The following is a 19,293-nucleotide window of genomic DNA, read 5'->3' as shown; positions in this document are numbered from 1 at the left end:
CTGTTCACAAAGAAAATGAAGGGAAGTGGAACTAAGTTGATTAGTAGCACAACAATAAAAAATAAATGTCTTCCCCTGTCGTTTTACCTTCACAGGGGTCATTTTGCTTCAATGTTTTGCTTCGTATCACTTGATTCAAGTTGAATTTTTAACTAGACTGGTTTAGTGTGGTGGAAATTTCCACTGCTGTAAAACCAAAGCTTACAGCTGTAATAGGCTTGATATGTTAGAAATTTAACTTGGACGTCATCTCCGTTTCCATAGATATGGATATATGTCTGTTATCCATTAGGCCTGCAGCTATCGAATATTTTAGTGATCGATTTTTCTATGAAATATTCCATTGATTAATCGACTATAAAAACTACTTTTATAAAACTTACTTTTGCTTTATTAAAGCGCAATTATAAATATACAAGAGAAAACAAGACAGATTACTTGATTAAAATCAACCAATTTGTTTCTTTTATGAGAATAATTGACATCTATTTACATATTATGCAAAGTAGAAAACTTCCCCCAAAAAATAAATACAATTATTTTAAACTTAACATTTCCTAAAACATAAAAAAAAACAACATTTTTTTCCTAAGTATCGAAAATAAAAGATATTCTTAAATACTGCTTTTAAATTGTGCAACTTCACATTCAGAACCAACAGAAATGCTTGGCTGTGGACGGGGACTCGGAACAAGAGTCTTACACCATGTGGACCAGGACCTTCATTTTTAATTTAAAATAATCCCACAGCTTTGGCATCTTCTTTCTCTTCCTCTTATTACTTTCGCTTTGCTGTGTTTTCTCATTGGCACTGTAACTACTGCTAGTCCTGGGCCGCGTCTGTGCAGCTAAACTGTTCACACACGTTACGAAAAGCGTGTCGCTTCTTCTTCCACTTTATAAAGGACACATTACCTGCGTCCGAAATCCCACACTTCCACCGTAATGAGTTTGGAAAAACAGTGTGAGATTTTTTAGTGCGTCCGAAATATTAGTACGTACACAATAGTATGTACTATCCATACTCATTCTGGAGAAATGTATTAGTATGTATTGATGGACACTAGCTAAGCAGAAACTTCCCACAATGCAATGCAGCGGTGTTTGGTTGCTAAGTGCTGCGCACATACGTATATGTCATAAGTATAATAATTAGGGATGCCCCGATACCGATACTGCCCTCATATACTCGTACTCGCAAAAATTCTCGGATACCACGCACCGATACTTCGTGGTTGTAGTTACTGGTTAGCGCCGCCACGGGGAGATGTTGAGCCGCCCCGCGGCCCCCCGGGCCTGGCAGCCTGGCTGAGCAGCAGCCACAGAGCTGCTGCTCTGTGGCTGTAGCCAGCTGTTCATGTTTCAGTAAATTCTATCTTCCTTAATTATACAAACTGGACGGTTGAGTATTACCCTTACTCACAGGGAACTTTATTAAACACTCCATGTAACTCACAGTACAACATAAACAATCCCAGTGTAAATTCTACGCTACATGGGCCCCTTTTTTCTCTTACATTAAGAAGCTTGATTTCCCTGCGGTTCCATAGCAATGTTATTTTTCCTAGTTGTGTGCGGATATTTTTATTTTTTATATTTAGTATCTTATTTTTTTTTTATTTACATATGTATATGTTTGAGGATTCCGCTGTTTTATCTGGTCGTACTGTAGGTATTTTAGTATGTGTGTTTTTTTTTTTTGTTTTTTTTAGGACTGTTTGTGTTAGTGTCCTTTTACTTTAGCACTGTAATTCATTTGTGCGTTTATTCTGCTAATGTTTGTTGTGCCGAAAATCCAAATAAAAAAAAGATTTAAAAAAAAAAACAATCCCAGTGTTACATTCTGGTTAGCCGTGTTAGCCGCGTTAGCCGCACCGACAGCCCGCAGTCTGTCTTGCTTCTGTCGTCATCCCTTATTTTGAAATATGTCCACCCTGCTGACGTCCCGCTGCATTAATTGTCGCTATCTTGCCTGAAACGGTGCTGCCAGTCTCACTCGTGTATCACTCTCTATAACCGGACTGTAACAATGGGATTGTTTATGTTCTTCTTCTTCTCTGTTTTATTGGCGGATCCTGCACCAACTTTACGGTGCTGACATTGTATTATTGGGTATAAAAATTAGGAGATGAGAAAGTATCATGAATTGACCACTGTTTTATTTCAGGCTGAGGCAATGAGCAATATTTCACTTTTTAGAGACTCTTGGAGACGACTTGGATTGTGTAGCTTACTAGCTTAAACTTTCCTGTGGTAATAATTATATGTACAACACAACATGTGCACCAACACAGACAACAGCAGATATTTCACTCTCTTAGAGTTGATACAAGTTCTTAACTATAAACCTTAGTTTTCCTGTGGAATAAGGAATTGCATCTTAAAATAAAAAAAATTAATTATTAAGCTTTGTGAAAGCTTTAGTGATAGCATCTGCTACGTGTGAGGAAACTCTTGTGAGTGAAACAAAACTCTTCACGCTAGAACTCCAGATGTCACTTGTGAAGCGACTGACACGATTGTCGTCCTGCATGAGGACTGTATATAGTTTGGTATAACTGGCGGGAGTTCATCAGTGAAATATTTACGAGTCGGCAGCGTGTACCGAGATACAAGCAGCTAACGGTGTGTTTAAACCCGACGTCTTCTACAACAGAAATGATGACCAAGGCTTATGAATTTATTACCTTACGATGTAGTTCTTTATTTTTCTTGCTGTTGCTGCTGTCGTTTGTAGGTCCCTGTTATGTTCAGTGGAGTTAGCGGCATTGCTCCTTTTCTGTCTCTGCCTTAGCGGCAGCCAGCTTTGGCAACTCAATATCCTCCTTCGTTCTAATTTTCTGAGACAGTCCTGTATGTTTAATTATCCATATCGTCACATGACCAGCATTTTCGTTGCGTCTCGTCTCGTTTTCCTCAGGTGATAAAGGTTCATAATTAGTCGCACAAAATGGACAGGAATGTAATGGTAAGGATGTGAGGGGTGACAACAGGTCACCATTAATGCTGTAATCAACCTAAAAAAAACAGCAATCGCTGCATTTCTATTGGAGGCCAAACATGAAAGGTGATTTGATTGTGATTAGATATGTAGACGTGGCAGGTTTGCTACAGCTGGTAAATACACGCCGCTGCTTTAGGGAGATGCTGGCTCTGATTTCCAGGTGTTAGAAGATGTGGGCGTGACCTTTGCACACTACTATACCTGGCATACAGTTGATTCTATTTACTGTCTCTCTCAGCAAGTGGAGTAACAGGAGTCCCCACTGTTGAACATCTTACCCCTGAAAGGAGGAAAGGCTTCAATGCTGGAAGGAAAACCGTGATGTGATACGAGCAGAAAATGACTGTGTTTCCATGCATCAATAACCCTTTTAAAACCCGAATATTGGCAATAACCCGAATTTGCACGGCCATGTAAACACCAATAACTCCTTTTGAATAACCCGAATTTTCTCATATTCAGGTTTTTAAAAACCCCAATATGAGCCCTGGGTTACTCCTTTTAAAACCTGAATATTGGGTCATGTAAACGCCAAACGGAATATCCCCATCAAACGGAACAGGAATTTGTTTTCTGCACATGCTCTGTTCACAAGGAATCCTGGTCTTTTGAGTCCAGGAAGTTCTTATAAACACGGAGAAACACAAGACCAGGAGACTTATCACTTCATAAATGTAATGAAGGATATGAACATTTCTGCATTTGTAGACGGTAGAAAGTACCGGGATAGAAGATTTAAAAGAAGGTGAGATAAGATAAGATGAATCTTTATTGTCTCCCTTAGGAGAAATTTGTCTTGGACACGAGAGGCACAGGCGACAATCACACTCCAATAAACATAGAAACATAACCCCGAAGTCTTTACCCACATGTACAATCAAACCATACTATAATTAACACATATCAATTCCCAGTTCCCAGAAAACCTATTACACAATACCCCTGAGTAGAAGAAAGCCAGACTGAACCTATTGCACAAATGTCCACATTATTGCACAAATGAACTACACAAGAGAAACCTACACATTATGTAGTATGTATGTTATGTGAGCCAAAAGTTGTGCGAAGCAGCATTTGTTTTGAATTTGGATACAGGAAGAAGAAGCGGAAATGACGGGAATTGCGTCATGATGTTCTCCGTGCGTCGCTGGTTTGATCCAGATACCCTGAATGATTGATTACCATGTAAACGGAATATTCCCAATGTTTCAGTAACCGGAATATTAGCAATAACCCAGATTTTGACTGCATGTAAACGTAGTCCATGTCCTTGAGATCTTTTAAGTTGTTGCCGGAATCGTGTGCACAAATTTAGACATTACTTGTTAATTTGACGGATGAGATAACTTGAACAGTTTTTTAGTGTAAAGACTGATAACATTTTTTGAAATCTTTAATGATTGTTGATAAACTTACTGAAATTAAAAAAAAAAAAATGTTTGTTAAAAAATGCTCCTATGTGCTCCAAACAAAAACTATTCCTTTCTAAGACATGTCCAGTTGTTCTGCAAAAGGTTACCCAACCGTATTACTTTTGAGATTTAATCGAGCTGTGCATGCTCATAAAATCCCCCTTTTGTGTATCTTTTTACAGGCCTTTGACCTTTCGTGTACCATTGCCTAGTGCACAAGGTAACAGGACATATATTTTCACTGACTGGCAACTTAAAAGTGCACTCTTATTATTGTTTTACATTACTTTTGGAATGAAAACAAGACTGACACAAGTGAACGTTCAAGCTGTCAGAAGCAGAACTACATGGCCTTGTTAATGTTTGTCTCAGATGGTTTTATTATAGGTGCAAAGAAGATAATTTCATATGTTTGAGAGACAGGTTGCGAAATCCCGTGAATTCAGTGGACTTTATACATTTTACAGTGCCGTTGTCATGTGGCTGCTGAAATTACCCGACAACCTTTCCTCTGAAATAATTTTTTAATTCTTGAGTGTGAGAGAGTGTGCTCGCGTGTGTGTGTGTGTGCGCGTGTGTATGTACACACATTCCTACAAGCTTAGGGTGTGTGAATGAACGCTTTGACTCTTCTTTGCACTGCACATGCACAAATGATATAACTCTCACGATGAGAAACGTTCACCACTTCTGGGTTTGGTAATGCGATGGTCAGGTTTCTGTCCCAGCTTCAGTGTGCTGCTTACTTTCGTTTTTCTGTCGATTTAGGGGAAAAAACTATTAAATCATTGGTTGATTGTAAATTAATGTACATGTCATTTTCATTCTGAAAATGGAAAACTGGCCAAACATAAAATGAAAACACAAGAAAAAGTAAAAACAGATTTCTAAAAATGGACATTGACCCTGAATAACCCATATTGTTAGAGCTCCCATTGTTTTGATGCTGCATTAAGAGCCATTAACAATTGCACTGTGTTGAGCTGATAAGGAAAACTATTTTTTGTTGTTGTTGTATATTGTAAGTCAAGCTAATGTATTTTTAAAAGAATCCAGCTGGGTACATTGTGTAATGGTTGTAGGAAGTGAGATGAGGCTTTGTCTTTGGTCATGTGAGAAGTTCCACCACGTGTCCTTTGTGTCTGAGTCCTTGTTCCGTGGTAAAACTGTCACATGATATCCTCATATCAGATTTGCTTGATTGTACGAACCTGCTGTCGTAATCGTATTAAGGCGTTTGATGTGGACAAATTCCAGACTATGGCAAACATGCACATTTTCCTTCCCAGCTAATCCTGGGTGTGTAAGCTTTGAAAGCTGCTGTCATTCCTCCAGCGCAGCACAAGCATGTTGGACATTGTGCTGGTTCTGGGCGTGTCTGCGTCTGGACCTTTCCAGCAGCGGTTGCTCTGCCACGGCCGGGGGCAGAGCCGGGGGGAATTACCAACAGTAACAAATACGCAGTATAATGTGTACACGAAGAAGACTGACATTTAAACTCCTACTCTTAACCCTTGTGCTGTCTTCGGGTCAAGGAAGGAGGAAGAGAAGAAGGGAGGAAAGGAAGGAAGAATGAAAAGAAGGAAGGATAGAAGGAACTAAGGAAGAAAGGAGAAAAGAAGGAAGGAAGTAGGTAAGGGAGTAAGGAAGGGAGAAAAGATGGAAGGAAAGGAGAAGGGAGAAAAGGGAAGAAGGGAGGGAGGAAGGAATGGAGAAAAGGAAACAAAGAAGGGAGGGAAGAAGGAAGGAATGGAGAAAATAAGGAAAGAAGGAAGGAAGTAGGAAGGGAGGAAAGAAGGGAGTAGGAAAGGGAGGGGAGAAAGGAGAAAATAAGGAAGGGAGAAAAGATGGAAGGGAGAGGAGAAAAGAAGGAAATAAGGAGGTAGGAAAGGAGGAAGGGAGGGAGAAAAGGAAAGAAAGAAGGGAGGGAAGAAGGAAGGAATGGAGAAAATAAGGAAGGAAGTAGGAAAGGGAATTAAGGAAGGGATAAAAGATGGAAGGAAGGGAGAAAGGATGGGAAGAAGGAAGCAATGGATAAAATAAGGGAAGAAGGAAGGAAAAGCAAAGAAGGTAATGAAGGAACAAATGACGAAAGGGAGGTAGGAAGAAAAAGGAGTAACGGAGGGTAAAAAAGGAGGAAAGGAAGAAGGAAGGAGAGAGCATGGTAGGAGGAAAGGAGGATAGAACAATTGGGTCAAAGTGTAAGGAAAGTTTATTTGTATAACACGTTTGAGCAACAAGGAAATTCATGCTTTGCATAGTGTAGGCTATTGGATTTTAGTAAGAGGGAACAGTGAAACTCAGTTTTAGTACATTAATTTTGTAAAACAGACACAATATATCCTAAATGGGGCAGTTTTATGATTTTATTCATAAAGTCTTTGGTTGAGGCCGGTCTGCTGTTAATAGAGCGTTTGCATTGACGTCACTTCCCCACTGGACCAGCCCCCTTTATTCACACTGAGTGGTAAAAACATCTGCAACTAGTGGAGAAGACGGGATAACAGCTGATTATCAGCTTAAATTAAAGGCAGTTGGACTTGACAGTGACCCGTACAGTTACCAAGAACCAGTGGTCCATGGACATTAATATTTGGTACAGTTACCACGAACCAGTGGTTCAATTCAATTTTATTTATATAGCGTCTAATACAACAGAGTTGTCTCTAGACGCTTTACAGAGACCCATACCCAGAACATAAACCCCCGAGCAGTTATTACATAAACAATGGCAGGTAAAAACTCCCCTGGTGGGAGAAAAACCTTAAGCCAAACAGTGGCAAGGAAAAACTCCCCTTTAGGAGGGAAGAAACCTTGAGCAGGACCAGGCTCATCAGGGGGGACCCTCCTGCCGAGGGCCAGACTGGTGGGTCAGGGACGGCAACAGCACAGCAGGCAGGTGGAAGCAACGGGATGACCGGGGGTGGGGACCGCAGGCCAGCACGCAGCTCCCGAAGCTCCGGCCCAATCAGCAAGTCCCAGGTTGGGGTGCAGGGTCAGGGAAAGACTTGTGCTCCGTAATGCAAGCTACAAGCCACCCACGACCACCTGCAGGACAAAAGAGAGAAAAGGGAGGAGAAGGGGGGGCCAGCAACGGGATGACCAGGGGTGGGGACCGCAGGCCAGCACGCAGCTCCCGAAGCTCCGGCCCAATCAGCAAGTCCCAGGTTGGGGTGCAGGGTCGGGGAAAGACTTGTGCTCCGTAATGCAAGCTACAAGCCACCCACGACCACCTGCAGGTTCCGGTGTCCGGCAAAGGATGCTGCAACATGGACAAAAGAGAGAAAAGGGAGGAGAAGGGGGGGCCAGCACAAGAAACTACAGGAGCGACTCTGACACACTAAAGTTTACACTACCTAGAGATTTACCAACACCAGCTAGAGGTTTACTAAACACTAACTATAGGCTTTACTAAACAGAAATGTTTTAAGTTTAGTTTTAAAGGTGGAGGTGGTGTCAGCCCCCTTAACCCAGATTGGAAGTTGGTTCATGGACATTAATATTTGGTACAGTTACCAAGAACCAGTGGTCCATGGACATTAATATTTGGTACAGTTACCAAGAACCAGTGGTCCATGGACATTAATATTTGGTACAGTTACCAAGAACCAGTGGTCCATGGACATTAATATTTGGTACAGTTACCAAGAACCAGTGGTCCATGGCCATTAATATTTGGTACAGTTACTAAGAACCAGTGGTCCATGGACATTAATATTTGGCCACCAATCCAGTTTCCTGATATTTATATGTACTTAATTTCTACACCGGGGCAATACACAAAGCAAAGCTTGAAGGCTTGCAAAAGTGTTGATGCTTGGTCCGACTTCAAGGCAGGATTTGTTGTTGAAATTAAAGTGATGAGGACACCGAACTTTATGATTTGACCGTTTAACGTTAGCTACCCAAAAATCCAAAATCACGCTTCCACATAGATATTGGCAGGTAGGATGATTTGACAGATGAAAATACCCCGTCAGATCACGCTTCCACATAGACATCAGCATTTATCTATGTGGAAGCGTGATCTGACGTTTTTTTTTTTTCTTCCGCCGAAGCGTCGTACACATAGATCTATGTGAAGCACTTTCTGATTTCCTGCTGTTAAATCGTCTATTTGCATGAAAAAGCCTTTTGAAAAAAAAGAAACTGAGATAAAAGAAACGGGGATGGTACGGTAGTATTTTCTGCCGAGGTAGGACACCTGGGCAGAACACCGGCTTGGGTGTACATGGATCTATAAGTCTATGTGATGACATTAAAAGTATGACATGAATCTGGCTTCATTTCACCACCTCACCGCCTGCATCACCAGTTCCCCAGATCTTCAAAATGTTCCTGCGTGAAGGTCAGGGTTGGCGTAAAGATACACACATTTTCGGTTAGTTTTTTTTTTTTAAATCCCAACCTTTGCGTAGAAGGTCGCGTGCACCCTGTTTTGTGCGCACGCAAGCTTTATAAATGATGGTGTTGAAATCATGACGAGAGGCAGAATTCTATTGTTTTGGTCTTCATTTTTACCCTTCTCTTGACAGGAATGCATTTTATCAGGCATCATGTCCGTGAAGGGCAAGAAAGTTTTGCACATGGACCGCAACTCGTACTACGGAGCCGAGAGTGCCTCCATCACACCTCTGGATGACGTAAGTGAATTCAGGCCCATTCTTGCTCCGGATGATTTACAATTGTAATAATGACTTCCTCTTTTTATTTTAAGACTTTTTGAAGGTCTGTGTGTGCTGTGGCTGAATAGTGGCTCTGTCTGGCTGTGTCTCCCTGCAGCTCTTCAAGCGCTTCAACATTCCCGGCAGTCCTCCAGAGTCCATGGGAAAGGGCCGGGACTGGAACGTCGACCTCATCCCCAAGTTCCTCATGGCCAATGGTATTGTTGAATCACTGAGCTGAAATGTTTTTTACTTGGATGTGCAGAATACCTTTTTAAGAGTTAATTAAACATTACTATTAGTTTCCTTAACTTTAAAGTAAAGTAATGTCAGAGTACTTATGAAAGCACATAAAACCTTGGTTTAGCCTATGTTACAAATGTGTGACCGTTGGTGAATCTGGGCTGTGGTTGTATTTAGAAGTACTGGGGGCACCGTAAAGATTCAAATACAGTAATCCCTGGTTTTTCGCAGGGGTTACGTTCCTAAAAGAACCCGTGATAAGTGAAATCTGCGAAGTAGCAACCTTTTTCTTTTATTTATTTATTATGAAAAAAATCCAATAAGTACAGTTAGACAAACTGGCGTGTATTTCACTGCTCTTCTGAGCCGCTGCATCCTGACTCTTTTTCTTCTAAAGCCGCGGTGCAGGTGTGTTTTTTCCAGAGAAGAACATAGTTATGGGTCGTTGTTGTCGCTCTTTTTTTCTTCTGGGCAAAAAGATTCTTATAAACCGACACCATGGATTATACAGGACTGTCTCAGAAAATTAGAATATTGTGATAAAGTCCTTTATTTTCTGTAATGCAAAAATGTCATACATTCTGGATTCATTACAAATCAACTGAAATATTGCAAGCCTTTTATTATTTTAATATTGCTGATCATGGCTTACAGTTTAAGAAAACTCAAATATCCTATCTCAAAAAATTAGAATATTCTGGGAATCTTAATCTTAAACTGTAAACCATAATCAGCAATATTAAAATAATAAAAGGCTTGCAATATTTCAGTTGATTTGTAATGAATCCAGAATGTATTACATTTCTTTTTTTTTTTATTGCATTACAGAAAATAAAGAACTTTATCACAATTTTCTAATTTTCTGAGACAGTCCTGTAAATAAACTTTTGATTTGATTAGTTCCAGCCCTGATCTAGATGAATCCAAAAAGTGTAGTTAATGTTGTGTGTTTCTTGTTCCAGGTCAGCTGGTGCGGATGCTGCTGATCACGCAGGTGACCCGCTACCTGGACTTCAAGGTGATCGAGGGCAGTTACGTCTACAAGGGAGGGAAGATCTACAAAGTCCCCTCTACCGAGACCGAGGCCCTGGCGTCTAGTGAGTTCCTTAAACCCCACGGTCCCTGGTGTGGAAAGCTTTGGTGTGTTGTGATCAGTACGGGAGTTGTAAAAGAAATCAGGGGGGATGGTGGATTTTATCATATGCAACGGATAATTTGTGCTGATTACAAATAATATAATATATTACAAATAATAGCAGTGACCAAAACACCTGCAGAAATACTGCAGGAATGACATAGCAGCAGTTAAATGCAGCCTTCTGTAAGCTTTAAATATCCACTGGGCTTACATCAAATACATCAAAACACAACAATAAAAACACTTTTCTGAACTTATCAATATGACTCTGTCCTTCACAGGATAAGTAAAATGGATCACTGCAAAAACTCACAATCTTAACAAGAATATTTGTCTTATTTCTAGTTAAAATGTCTCATTTTAGTAAAGAAATCTCATTACACTTAAAACAAGACTCATTACTGGAAAAAACAACAATTTTCACCTGTTTCAAGTAGATTTTCACTTGAAATAAGTAGAAAAATCTGCCAGTGGAACAATATTTTTTTGCTTGTAATGAGAAGATAAATCTTGTCCCACTGGCAGATTTTTCTACTTATTAAAAGTGAAAATTTACTTGAAACAGGTGGAAATTGTCAAATAAGTTATTTTTCTGGTGATGACTAAATGTTGAAATAGCAGTAAAACCACATTCATTGATGAAATGACATAAGGGATGGAAAGGAGGGATGGCAGTTTTACAGGGGGGATGATTTGGACCGTTTTTATTTCAGGGGGGATGATTTGGACCGTTTTTATTTCAGGGGGGGATGATTTGGACCGTTTTTATTTCAGGGGGGATGATTTGGACCGTTTTTATTTCAGGGGGGATGATTTGGACCGTTTTTATTTCGGGGGGGATGATTTGGACCGTTTTTATTTCAGGGGGGATGATTTGGACCGTTTTTATTTCAGGGGGGGATGATTTGGACTGTTTTTATTTCAGGGGGGGATGATTTGGACCGTTTTTATTTCAGGGGGGATGATTTGGACCGTTTTTATTTCAGGGGGGATGATTTGGACCGTTTTTATTTCAGGGGGGATGATTTGGACCGTTTTTATTTCAGGGGGGGATCTCATCCCTCTCAGCAGTACTGGTTGTGCTGCAGACTGAATTCCCTCTCTCTCTCCTCCTCAGGCCTCATGGGACTGTTCGAGAAGCGCCGCTTCAGAAAGTTCCTCATCTTCATCGCCAACTTTGACGAGAACGACCCCAAGACCATGGAGGGCGTGGATCCCAACAAGACCACCATGAGGGCCATTTTCCAGAAGTTCAGTCTGGGGCAGGAAGTCATCGACTTCACCGGCCACTCTCTGGCCCTCTACCGTACAGACGAGTGGGTTTGGTTTCTGAACACTAACTTATGCTGGATTCACCCTGGAAGCGTCAGAAATCGCCTGTGGTGGCTCAGGACTCAGGACGATTCTAAATATTAATTCCTAAAGATCGATTCTTTTTCATAATTACCGTATTTTCTGGACTATAAGCCGCTACTTTTTTCAAAGGTTTTGAAACATGCAGCTTATACAAAGGTGCAGCTATTCTGTGGATTTTTCTTCCACTGCTCGGGGCGCTCTAACCGGAATTAGAATCAAAACTAAGACAAAATAAATGCAAAGAAGAATATGCTACTTCTTCTTTAGCAGATAGAAGTAGAAGCAGATTTCAAACACAGGACTGTCTCAGAATATTAGAATATTGTGATAAAGTTCTTTATTTTCTATCATGCAAAAATGTCATACATTCTGGATTCATTACAAATCAACTGAAATATTGCAAGCCTTTTATTATTTTAATATTGATGATTATGGTTTACAGTTTAAGATTAAGATTCCCAGAATATTTTAATTTTTTGAGATAGGATATTTGAGTTTTCTTAAGTTGTAAGCCATGATCAGCTATATTAAAATAATAAAAGGCTTGCAATATTTCAGTTGATTTGTAATGAATCCAGAATGTATGACATTTTTGCATGATAGAAAATAAAGAACTTTATCACAATATTCAAATTTTCTGAGACAGTCCTGTAGATAAATAAATACTGGTTATTTTCTCTTGGTTCTGTCCCGTTTTAATCAGCAAAGTTGCAGTTCAAAATCCTTCTGTACATGTAGTAAATATCTAATCTATATCTATTTTTTTAAATAGAGCGGATGTGGCTTGTATGCAGGTGCAGCTTGTATATGTTTTTTTTATAATTTGAAAAAAAATAGAGCGGATGCGGCTTATAGTCTAGAAAATAAGCTACATTTTCGCCCGATGAACTTTAATCCGGGTCATTTAATTCACACATGCACATGGCGTGGAACTATCAAACAATGACCATGGCGTCGAAGAGTAGCGGTAGTGTTAACAAAGGGCTGGTTTTGAAAACTCCTGAACTAAATTAAGTTTTCTTTCAAGAAAATGCTCCAAGACGGGACACTAAAAGCTGGGGACACTGCAGCTTATCTGCCCCTCCCGGCCCCGCTGCCCTCATGAACAAAACAAACATGTAGAAGCAGCTGCCTGAGAAATCTACGGAAGAGTATTAGAGCCATGCAGGAGGAAAAATATTTGAGGGGAAGATTTTTTTTATTGTGCACTTCGAGAAAAAAGTCAAAATGTCGAGATTAATGTTGAAGTACATTTTCAAGAATAAAATCAAAATTTCACCTTTTTCTTTTTTTTTTTTTTCAACATTTCAACTTAATTCATGAATTTTTGACTTTTTTTTATCAACATTTCAACTTTTTTCTCGAAGTGCACAATAAAAAAAAAATCTTCCCCTCTCAAATATTTTTTCTCCATGGCCCTAATACTCCGTAGAAATCAGCTCAGAATCTACAGAACCAACAATTTAAAAACTTACATTAGTTCAATGAAGTTGATATTATCTATATTTACTATAGTTTGTTTAGGTTGTTCTGTTATCGTACACGGTTTGTCATGACACTCCTGATGCCGGGTGCTTCATGGCAAGCTGTGTGTCTGGTGACACAATAAATTAGACAGGTTAAAATGATGTTTACTGCATGAGCTGTTGCAATTTCTTTCTTTTTTTGCACTTTAAATGGATATTGAAAAGCCTATTTGAGTTATTTATTTCTTACTTATTTCACAATAATTATTGTGAAATTATTATTTCACTAGTTATTTTACAGTCATAGCCTTTAATTCAGGCAACAGCTCAAAAAACATTTTTAATGACACTAACCCACATCAATATCTGATCAAATGAAATGGTGATAATCGATTCTGAATCTTAAGAATTGGAATGGAATGGATTCTTGACATTTGAATGGATCCCCAGCCCTGGTGGGCGGAGCTTCAAGCTGCGCTGCAGAACTGGAGCAAACAAAGTGCATATAGTGTATATATATATATATATATATATATATATATATATATATAATATGTATATACACACACACACACACCTTCAGTTTCCTATTTCACCATGGATCACACTTTGGGAAGCCTTCTTTATATTTCTGCGTTATTTCCCTATAGATACGAGTGAGTTTGATTAATAAGCACAGTTTTTAATTATTTTGCGTTGGATCGATGTAGCAAATAAAATAAAGACCATCCAGCCCCTCAACCATCAGTTACTGTTTCACATGAGCAGTTCAGGTAAAAACTGCAGTCAAATCAGCAAAAATGTCAGTTTGCTGGATGAAATATATTAATTTCTGATAAAATAAGTGTGTTTGTGCACAGCTCTGCTCATGTGAATGTGTACGTTTGTATGTACACAAAAGTACAATCTGCATTGAGGCTTCTTGCATTGGGAATCCCGGTCTGTGATTGGACGCTGCCTCGGCGTCGCCACTGCTCATTTGCATAAAGTTCAGATTTTTCAACGTCAAATTGATGCTCCCGACGCCTCTAATGCCTCTTGCAGCACTTTCATACAAACTGAATGTCAGCCGGACGCCTGTGACGCCTGTGTGGCTCTTCCAGTGTGAACCAGGGTCAGATTCAGCAACTATTGTGATGTCCTGCTTTCCCAGCATTGATTCCAGAGTTTGGACTTGTCTTCTTCTCTCCCCAGTTACCTTGATCAACCCTGCGTCACGTCGATACATAGGATAAAGCTGTACAGCGAGTCTCTAGCCAGATACGGCAAGAGCCCGTACCTGTACCCGCTGTACGGCCTGGGAGAGCTGCCGCAGGGCTTCGCCAGGTAGGAGCTGCACTCACTCCTCTGTTAGTCAACATGTGTTCATGAGTAACCAAATCATGGAGGGAGATTTGTGTCTTCATTATTCAATCAAAAAAAACATTCCTTCAATCCCCAATGCGGGATGTTTGTGTCAAAATGATTAAAAAAAAAATTCACTTCAATCAAGAAAAAAATCCCTTCAGATCGAAAGAAAATACAGGACTGTCTCAGAAAATTAGAATATTGTGATAAAGTTCTTTATTTTCTGTAATGCAATTTAAAAAAAACTAAAATATCATACATTTTACATGTCATACATTACAGTTTAAGATTAAGATTGCCAGAATATTCTAATTTTTTGAGATAGGATATTTGAGTTTTCTTAAACTGTAAGCCATGATCAGCAATATTAAAATAATAAAAGGCTTGCAATATTTCAGTTGATTTGTAATTAATCCAGAATGTATGACATTTTTGCATTACAGAAAATAAAGGACTTTATCACAATATTTTAATTTTCTGAGACAGTCCTGTATTTTCAATCCAAAAAAAAGTGTTCAAATGCAATTTTTTGGGTCTCAAAATTTTTTTTTGCATTCAAACTTTTTTTCTTTGATTGAAAAAGTTTTTTTTTTTTATTGAATGGATTTTCCTTTATTGAAAATATTTTTTTCTTTTTGAAGCAACTTCTTTGGTATTAAATGATGGACACAAATGTCCTACCCATAATAATATGGCCCAAACACAAAAAAACACTACTTCAAACAAAAAAAACTTATTATATTAAATTATGGAGGTAGATTTGTGTCTTAATTATTCAATCAAAAAAAGATTGCTTCAAACCCCACTGCGGGATGTTGGTGTCAAAATGATTTAAAAAAAAAAAAAAAAAAGGACTTCAAAACTTTTTTCACTTCAATCAAGAAAAAAATCACTTCTATCAAAGAAAATGAAGAAGAAAGAAAAACAGTGTTCAAATGCATTTTTTTGAGTCTCAAATATTTGTTTGAATTCAAACCCTTTTTTTTCTTTGATTGAAATCATTTTCTTTGATTGAAGTGAATTTCTTTTTAATTGAAAATATATGTTTTGATTGAAGCAATCTTTTTTTTGATTCATAAATTAAGACACAAATCTACCTCCATAAGAAATCAGCTTCTTGATAAGGCTCTTAGAAATCAGCGTCATGCTGGAATCACTCACTTCCTGTTTACCATGAACGGCTCGAGCTCTGGAACTTTGCTTCATATTCACGCCGAGTTAATTGTGGCGAGTTGTTGATGGTAGAATTAGTGTTGCCACGGAGACACCGGCCGATGAAATGATCTGGCAGTCATGAGACGATAAGCATGCAGAGCGTGCAGCTCGCCGCACAACAAATGAGCAGGACATTTTATGTGCCCAGTTCAATCTCTCAATCTCTTATGGTTTACAGTTTAAGATTACGATTCCCAGAATATTCTTTTGAGATAGGATATTTGAGTTTTCTTAAGCTGTAAGCCATGATCAGCAATATTAAAATAATAAAAGGCTTGCAATATTTCAGTTGATTTGTAATGAATCCAGAATGTATGACATTTTTGTAATTGCATTACAGAAAATCACAATATTCTAATTTTCATAGACAGTCCTGTAGATATTAGACCCACCTTGGCTAGTGTATTTTATTATTAGGAGCTGATGTTGAATTTCTCTTTGACGAGATACGGGATACAGTCCAGTTTTTCGGTAACTTGCCAAAAAGGAAAATATTAAATTAAATACAAAACTTTTGGGATGAGGAAAGGCAAGCATTCTTAAACAAAATATCACTATTTGTTACTTTCTTAAGATGAATGTAATGGTGTAAGTGTGAAGGCTGTTTGTTAAAGTTTCTAATTTTCCTGACCGTTCCAGACTGAGTGCCATCTACGGCGGGACGTACATGCTGAACAAGCCCATCGAGGAGATCGTCATGGAGAACGGGAAGGTGGTGGGAGTCAAGTCTGAGGGAGAGGTGAGAGCCCTGTCACTTAAAACAAAAACATTCTACGTTTCACGGCGTGAAAGTTGAACAACTTGAGCTCCCCAGCTGCTGGGTTGAATGATGCTTCCTGAATCCCAGCAGAGGTTTTATCTGGCAGTATTAGTCTGTTTAAAGAGTGGTTGTAGATGGACAGGAAGACTGCAGCGCTCCGTGCTGCAGCAGATCTGCACAACCCTCCGGCTGGACACTGCTGAGTTTAGTTGCGTTTATGGAGCAGAGTGGCTGCAGCGCAGCAGGAATCTGTCAGGAAGAGGAAGCTCAGGGTCGTCCTCACATCTCTGAATTTATGCAGCTTCTTCTTTGGGCTGTCAGAAATGAATCCCCTGCACCCACTTGTAAAAAAGTATTGTTAGACTTTACAGTGTGTATATGTCTGTATGTGTGTGTGTTAGAGGTGTAACGATACGGTACGATACACGATACTGAGGTCACAATAACGATACGATATTATAGCAGTATCTTTTTAACAACCTTGAATGAGGAACATATGACTGGAAAAAATTGTCTTTTATTTGAAAGACACAAAATACAAAACAATACTGTACGTTTGCCCTATTGTTCCAGTTTGTAATGCTTTATAACTGTTTAAGTTTTAAAGAGAAAGCCAGGCCAACCATTTTCCACAAACTGAAAAAAAAGTAAATGTCAGGTTTGCATTATGATCTACAGTTTCATAGAAGTACAAATATTTAGCAACAAACTGAATAGTTTCTCTCATGTATGATTTGACTTTTTTTCTTTGCCAGAAATGTAACAACTTAAATAAATAAAAGTAAATAATTACATACAATTTAACATCATAAAAAAGATTGATTCATGCTCACCTTATAAGTGTAAGAGGAGATTAATTTTTGGTTTTGTATTTTGGTAATTCAGGGTTGATTATTTTATAAATCTATTCTTTATATTGTGATGTAAATCAGGGACTATAATGACACTAGTCAGTTTATCTGTAGTGATTAGTCTGTTTTAGATTGGGCGGAGTGATACGCCACAGTACGGCACTAGGTGCTGTGTTGATGTTCTAAAATCCTACACTGTTGAGGGACATTAAAGTACACTGGAACTCAGCAGAAGTTTCCCCGTGTTTATCCTACTCACCACCCCAAAAAGGTTTAATTTAATAAGGTAAGGCTTAACTCTACACCAGCCTTACATCAGTAAAAGTTCAGAGCTCAAAACCCTGCAAGAGTCCCGTGATCGGGACCAAAACGGTACTAGTTTCTTCTGAGTGGAGTAAGATTTTGGTCCGTGGGTCGAGGTGCGTTACTAGTCAACACAATAGATTAATATTAATAACCCAATATCACGATACAGTTTGTCACCTCCACGACACGTATTGTGATGTTTTTGTATCGCGAAATTTCGTAGCACGATATATTGTTACACCCCTATTGTGTGTGTGTATGTATGTATGTATGTATGTATATATATATATATATATATATATATATGTGTGTATATATATACACATATGTATATATTTATATACACACACACCCTGGATTATGGTGCACATTTTTGCCTTGGCATTGTTTCAATAAGCTGATGCAATACCTTTTTCTTTTCTTTAGTGTTTATTATTGGAATTAAATCCATCCTAAAAATTAAACACTTTGTAAATGATTTTTGTATCATTGTGAACACATCAGGTTAATTTATGCATTTTCTTTTTTGATCATCAGAGTTGATTTCTGAAAGATGACACATCCTTATCTGTAGTCTACATTATTAATGTTCCTTAAGTGTGTGTGGGTGTGTAGACTGGTGTATAGGAGTCATTTATTTTACATTTATTATTAAGTTTTAACGTTGGGACCTGCTATGATCTGAGGTTGTTATGGTGGAGTTATTTATTCAGTGTTTATTTAGATGTTTCATAAATAAATCAGCATATCTCAGAGGTTGTCAGTGGGATTAAGGTCCTATAATCCAGACATTCTGTACAATCTTCCTGTTTCAACACGTTTCTTATCCACTACTCCAGATGAGGGAGCTCAGTTTCTCTTCCATCCCCTTCAGTAAATATGTAAAGTCTTGTCTCTGAATCCTAGGGGCTGGTGAAGCCGTTAATAAGAACATGAATATGTTTGTGGCTGTAGATTGCGAGGTGCAAACAGCTGATCTGCGACCCCAGCTACGTCATGGATCACGTGAAGAAGGTGGGTCAGGTGATCCGGGTCATCTGCGTCTTAAACCATCCCATCCCCAACACCGGAGACATCAACTCCTGCCAGATCATCATCCCCCAGAACCAGGTCAACAGGAAGCACGGTGAGACCACACGTCACACGGAAACCACCGCTCAATTCTGGAGGCAACACTTTCTGAGACTTTTCATACGTTGAATCTACAGAACTGGCTGCCCTGGTTTAAACTGACTGAGTTTCAAAATGTTTTAGATCCGTATTGGACCAAAAACACAAAAAACAAATATGTCTGGAGCTGCAAAACATGAAAAGTCTTGTATCAGCCTTAGAATGAAGGGAAATGTCGAGAAACAAGTCCAAATGTCGAGAAACAAGTCCAAATGTCGAGAAACAAGTCCAAATGTCGAGAAACAAGTCCAAATGTCGAGAAACAAGTCCAAATGTCGAGAAACAAGTCCAAATGTCGAGAGAAAAAAGTCCAAATGTCGAGAAACAAGTCCAAATGTCGAGAGAAACAAGTCCAAATGTC

The 19,293-nt window shown here is 38.9% G+C and overlaps 1 protein-coding gene across 1 annotated transcript in view; it reads left to right on the top strand.

Moving 5' to 3' along the window:
* gdi2 (GDP dissociation inhibitor 2) overlaps positions 1–19,293 on the top strand; it is a 35,206-nt gene that overhangs the window by 8,803 nt on the left and 7,110 nt on the right. The window contains exons 2-8 of the mRNA XM_061714427.1: positions 8,952–9,059; positions 9,199–9,298; positions 10,286–10,420; positions 11,579–11,777; positions 14,478–14,609; positions 16,485–16,584; positions 18,717–18,888. Coding sequence (XP_061570411.1) covers positions 8,952–9,059; positions 9,199–9,298; positions 10,286–10,420; positions 11,579–11,777; positions 14,478–14,609; positions 16,485–16,584; positions 18,717–18,888 — 946 coding nt within the window. The remainder of the gene's footprint in view (positions 1–8,951; positions 9,060–9,198; positions 9,299–10,285; positions 10,421–11,578; positions 11,778–14,477; positions 14,610–16,484; positions 16,585–18,716; positions 18,889–19,293) is intronic.

Source organism: Cololabis saira, chromosome 23 (genome assembly GCF_033807715.1).
Source record: "Cololabis saira isolate AMF1-May2022 chromosome 23, fColSai1.1, whole genome shotgun sequence".
NCBI classification, from domain to species: domain Eukaryota; kingdom Metazoa; phylum Chordata; class Actinopteri; order Beloniformes; family Belonidae; genus Cololabis; species Cololabis saira.
This window is presented reverse-complemented; position numbering and strand designations above follow the sequence as displayed.